This window comes from Mobula hypostoma, chromosome 21, assembly GCF_963921235.1.
Source record: "Mobula hypostoma chromosome 21, sMobHyp1.1, whole genome shotgun sequence".
Lineage (NCBI taxonomy): Eukaryota > Metazoa > Chordata > Chondrichthyes > Myliobatiformes > Myliobatidae > Mobula > Mobula hypostoma.
Genome location: NC_086117.1, coordinates 23,228,077 through 23,234,076, shown reverse-complemented (window position 1 = coordinate 23,234,076; position 6,000 = coordinate 23,228,077). Strand labels below are relative to the sequence as shown.

At 41.0% G+C, this 6,000-nt stretch overlaps 1 protein-coding gene across 1 annotated transcript in view; it reads right to left on the bottom strand.

The window, feature by feature from the left end:
* Nucleotides 1-1,417: 1,417 nt before the first annotated feature.
* The window catches only part of col27a1b (collagen, type XXVII, alpha 1b), a 483,649-nt gene continuing 479,066 nt past the window's right edge, over nt 1,418-6,000 (bottom strand). The window contains exons 60-61 of the mRNA XM_063073617.1: nt 4,985-5,203; nt 1,418-3,499 (exon numbers count right to left, since the gene is read on the bottom strand). Of these exons, the coding sequence (XP_062929687.1) occupies nt 3,353-3,499; nt 4,985-5,203 (366 nt within the window). The 3' untranslated portion in view covers nt 1,418-3,352. The remainder of the gene's footprint in view (nt 3,500-4,984; nt 5,204-6,000) is intronic.

Sequence of the window (6,000 nt, the reverse complement as noted above, 5' to 3'; positions counted from 1 at the left end):
CACCAATGGCTTTTGGGACCGCCTGGTAAAGGAAGCCATTGAAATAAAACTAGAGGAAAAGAATTTTACCAAAGATGAAAGTCTCGCTCTAAGTAAGAACTGGAATTCGTTTGTAAACAAGGTGGGAGAGCATAAACCTGATTGGATGAGGACTAACCAATCAGGAAAGATTTTGGGAAAAAAAGCAGTTTGAGAGAATTCCAAAATTCTTGAGAAAATATTGTGCAAAGTGATTCGAACTGTCAGTACCAGAAAGTGACTGGTAGTACTCTTCAGTGAGAAAGTTACTGGGGTTCAATTCCCATTCTCTATCTGATTAAAAAACTTAAGAATTTTAAGAACATCATAAGAAATAGGAGTAGGAGTAGGCCATCTGGCCCGTCGAGCCTGCTCCGCCATTCAATAAGATCATGGCTGAACTGACCATGGACTCATCTCCACCTACCTGCCTTTTCCCTATAACCCTTAATTCCCCTTCTAAGCAAAAATCTATCCAATCTTGTCTTAAATATATTAATTGAAGTAGCCTCCACTGCTTCATTGGGCAGAGAATTCCACAGATTCACCACTCTCTGGGAAAAGTAGTTCCTCTTCATCTCCGTCTTAAATCTGCTCCCCCGAATTTTGAGGCCATGTCCCCTAGTTCTAGTCTCACCTACCAGTGGAAACAAAATTCCTACCTCTATCTTATCTATTCCTTTCATAATTTTATATGTTTCTCTAAGATCTCCTCATCGTCTAACCCCCTCTTCTCTGGAATCAACTTGGTGAACCTCCTCTATAACGCCTCCAAAGCCAGTATATCTTTCCTCATGTTAGGAGACCAGAACTTCAGATGTGGCCTCACCAGTACCCTACACAGTTGCAGCACAACCTTCCTGCTCTTAAATTCAATCTCTCTAGCAATGAAGCCAATATCCCATTTGCCTTCTTGATAGCCTGCTGCACTTGCAAACCAACCTTTTGCGATTCATACACAAGCAATTCCAAAGTCCTTCTGCACAGCAACATGTTGCAACCTTTTACCGTTTAAATGATAATTTTTTTCCTTCCAAAGTGGATGACCTCGCATTTACCAATATTGTACTCCATCTGCTAGACCCTTGCCCATTCCCTTAACCTATCTATATCTCTCTGCAGACTCTCCATATCCTCTGCACAATTTGCCTTCCCAACGAGAAAAAAGCTAAAACAAAAAGTGTGTCAGAGGCATGACAACAGCAAGTATCAACTGTTTTTAAGAAGTTTTTTGCCGTGAAGTAAAATCTCATCTGACGTGTAACCAAGAAGTGAGCAGTAGCTTTTATTTCCAGTGTTAGAAAACCTTGGCACATTCAAAAAGTATTAACTTATTTTGTAGAAATGACATTTTTCTTGAAAAATGCACAAAACAGACAACTCAGGGTTTCATTGCTTCAGTTTGAAATATTTATTTCAATAAAGTTTCAGAAACTTTAAATTTCAAACAATGGACGTCTGCTCCAATGAGACTAGCAAAGGCTGAGTAAGGTACTTCACAGCTAAATAGTGAACTGTTGTACAGTACGTTCAAACATTTGCAACTAAGGCAATAATGATACTGTTGTCTGCAGATGACCATCTTATGGCAACTCTGTTTCTATAGCAACAGACACACAGAAAAGCAAATGGAATAGAAAAAACAAAGTAAAAAAAAATGGAAAATTCAACTAAAATGAAACAAAGTTGAAATGTGTTCAGAATGGTACCAAAATGAATTTGAGGTATTCTGATGGCTTTTTTTTTCAACTGTATTATCAGATTTTTAAAAATAACGTATTAGAATTTTAGATTCTTCACATATTTCCTTCAAAGTAAAAAAAAACAGGAATTAAAAAGCGCTTAATGCATTTTCCTATACAGTACGTTTAAACTCTGCATAATACCTTATAGATTTCAAACACTGAAATATTCTCTTCGAAGCACCAAATTTACACATTAGACAAGCCACAAAAGAACTCCACATAACTCTCCAAGACCAGTTGGGTGCTGAAGCAATAAGTTTACAACTACAAAAAGATAGATCTACTTTGAAACATAGACATCTGTGATAGGGAGAGGCAACTTTTTTTTTAACTATGATTTTAAAACATTTAAATAACATTAAATAGCAGACTGTAAAATATTGATCCACTGTATACAACATAGCATGTAGAAACATTTTACACAATTTGATAAGAAGGTGGAGAATCTACCATTTCAGAAAAGTTCTAGTTCCTTTTTAATAAAGCTTCCCTAAATATTAATTACAGCTTTCAAGGGCAACTTTGTACAAACAGAAGCAGTATTCAAAATAAAGAACTTAAGAGACAGTATAGCTTTCAAAAATAGATTAACTCTCATCAATTTCCCAACTTTACTCTTTAAAAAAAAAAGTCATTCAGTGACTCAGGAATGGTAGGCTGCTGTCATACCTCTCCAAGACACAATTAATATTCCCCCTTAAAATATTAAAGGCACTTTTAGACATAATTAAGTTAACAACTATTGTTGCACTTCTGTAGGGAGGAGTGAGACAAGGATGAGGGATCTCACCCCACTCAGAAAGTAGTAGAAATTTTACCCCGGGACAGCCTCTTTTGCTCTATGGGAATAGCATAGCACCATTGAGTCAGAGCTGATATGTGAACGGAAACAAGACAAGAGAACGTGAGCACCAATACTAGGTAATGGGAGGTAGAAAATCACCCCGGGAAGCTCATCCTATTAGCACCATTTCATAAATCTAGACAAGCAGGTAGTGCGGGTGCACCACTTTTTTTTCCCCCTCTGATTCCCTTTGCCTGCAACCAGTCAATTAAGTCAGTCATCTTTTGGCTGCAAGCCAGCTCTAGATTGGGTCACACATTAAATTAAACGTCATGGATTTAGAAAATTTCAACAGCTCGTAAGTTTCCCTTTCCCCACCACTATTGCACATTGGTGATGCTTATCAGACACGCTGTCACCAGCTACTGTATTCAATCCCTCTTGTGGCTATTGACATTACGCCCTCTTGGTTTCAGAGCCACTAGAAACCGATTTGTTTAGCTTTAAAAAGAAAATGGATTTTCTGCAGCCCAGTTATAGACATTCTCACTTCTCTCAACACAATGGCAGAAAGATTCTTTGGCTACTGTTGGAGATTTTAAAATTCTAGTTGTTTTAGCTAAGAACTCTCGCTCAAATCAAGTCCGATAACATTTTCCTTGGTTATTTTGGAACCGCCTTCCGTGGCCCTCTCTGATCAGCAATGTGACATTTTCACATCATACTAGCAATTCCTTCACTTTTATTAATATATAGTAAAGAATAACTATGCTCTGATGTGGGTTAAGGCTTGTTCAGTCAGAAGTTAGAGAAAGCAGACGGGCCCGACCTCTAGGTGGTAATGAATTCCAGGCTTTGGTTGTGGTAAGTTATAGATGCCAATTATTGGCAGCTGATTGGGATCTTGTGTGTGAAAAAAGAAGTGTGTCTGATGCCATCGGCCATCCTGTATCTGAAAGGCAATAAAGAGAAAGAAAATAGTCACCAGTTTTATCTATACCTGTAAGTAAAGCAGCTAAAATAAAGGGTTCCACTGACTTAAAAGGTACTCTGCTTTCTTCCCAGAAGATCTTCAATCACTCTGAGGTACAGTGACGGCAACTGCGTTTTCACCGCAATTTGACAGGATCAAATTTCAATTTTCTTTCAGTAAAAGGGGCCTCACCAGAAGGCATAGTCCATTGGGAGCCTTCCCTTTAGCTGCTTGTGGTTCTCTAAACCTCTCACTCAATGTCAGCAAGACCAAGGAGCTTGGTCAGGAGGAAAGAACTGGAGGTCCATGAACCAGTCCTCAACGGGGTCAGCAAGTTAAGTTCCACAGTGTTATCATTCCTGGACCCAGCGTGCAAGTGCATGACTAAGAAAGCACGGCAGCGCCTTTACTTCCTTAGAAGTTTGCAAAGACTTGGCATGGCATCTAAAACTTTGTCAAACCTCTATAGATGTGTGGTGGGGAGTATGTTGACTAGTTGTATCACGCCCTGGTTTGGAAACACCAATGCCCTTGAATGGAAAATCCTACAAAAAGTAGTAGATATGGCCCAGTCCATCACGGGTAAAACCCTCCCCAGCATTAAGCACTTCTACATGGAGCATTGTTGCTGGAAAGCAGCATCCATCATCACGGACTCCTCCTACCACCACCCAGGACATGCTCTCTTCACGCTGCCGCCATCGGGAAGAAGGTACAGGAGCCTCATGACTCACCCCACCAGGTTCAGAAACAATTATTACCCCTCAACCATCAGGATCTTGAACCAGAGGGGATAATTTCACTTGCCCCATCATTGAACTGCTTCATCAATCTGTGGACTCATTTGCAAGGACTTTTCATCTCATGTTCTCAATATTTATTTCTTATTTCTTATTATTTTTTCTTACTTGTTACATTTTCACAGTTTCTTGCCTTTTACACTTTGGTGTCTGCGCTGAAGGTGCGGTCTTTCATTGATTCTATTATGGCTATTGAACTTATTGAGTGTGCCCGTAGGAACATTAATCTCAGGACTGTATATGGTGACGTATATGTACTTCGATAATACATTTACTTTGAACCAACTCTCTTCCTAAATTGTTCTCCTTTGACATGATCTAATATCTCGCTAAATGTAGTTTGGTGTGAAATATTGTCGGATGTTGGTCCTGGGAAGGATCCAGGGCTGTGTGGTTTACCTGCAGATGTTGTTTGTTGAGATGAGGCACAGAAATGTGCACCGTGGCTATGATTCCACACCATAAACTGCTTATCATTAGGCCTGAATAAGATGGGAAGGGACAATGTGGAAAGTCTTACTATGACACGGTGTGTGATGGCCTGCTCCCCTTTTAGTTCTCAATGTGAATGCCAGCCAAGGAGCAACACAACACATAAAAGCTTTGGTAGTGTAAGAGCAAAGGCACAACATTGAAAATCAGTTTGATTTAAGATGGTGTGTACCCGGCAGTCATCCAGCAGCACTTTTGGAATAAAGTGTCCTCCTGCCTCCAACATCAGGCCATTCCAGGACTTGAACTTCACGGCTTGCTTGAAAGGTTTGTTTGACTTTCCGTCCGTCCACACCGGCACGTTCAGGCAGTGAATGGTGATGTGCTGGACTGCCTCGGAGCTCAGCAAATGTAAAAAGTTCATCTGGACTCGCCCCACAGAAAACTCCAACTGCAACCACAGAAAAGAGTGAAAACCCAGCTAATTAGTAAAGTGTAAAATGCATTAAAGTCAGGGCTAGGAAGTAAAGAGCTGGGTGCACCTGTCTCAGCTGGCTAACACCTACAGATTGTGTACCACTAATTATGGTCTTAGCAAAGACAAGACAGCAGTGAGAAAAATAACGCAAACACGAGGAAATCTGCAGATGCTGGAATTTCAAGCAACACTCATCAAAGTTGCTGGTGAACGCAGCAGGCCAGGCAGCATCTCTAGGAAGAGGTACAGTTGACATTTCAGGCCGAGACACTTCGTCAGGACTAACTGAAGGAAGAGTGAGTAAGAGATTTGAAAGTGGGAGGGGGAGGGGGAGATCCAAAATGATAGGAGAAGACAGGAGGGGGAGGGATGGAGCCAAGAGCTGGACAGGTGATAGGCAAAAGGGATATGAGAGGATCATATGAGAGGATCATGGGACAGGAGGCCTAGGGAGAAAGAAAAGGGGGAGGGGGAGAAAAAACCAGAGGATGGGCAAGGGGTATAGTCAGAGGGACGGAGGGAGAAAAAAGAGAGTGAGAGAAAGAATGTGTGTATATAAATAAATAACGGATGGGGTACGAGGGGGAGGTGGGGCATTAGCGGAAGTTTGAGAAGTCGATGTTCATGCCATCAGGTTGGAGGCTACCCAGACAGAATATAAGGTGTTGTTCCTCCAATCTGAGGAAAATAATATTATTTGCAGTCAGTAAGCAACCAAGGAAGACCCCAGTTTGTGACCCTTGCTCGTACCACTGGACTTGGACTTCTGA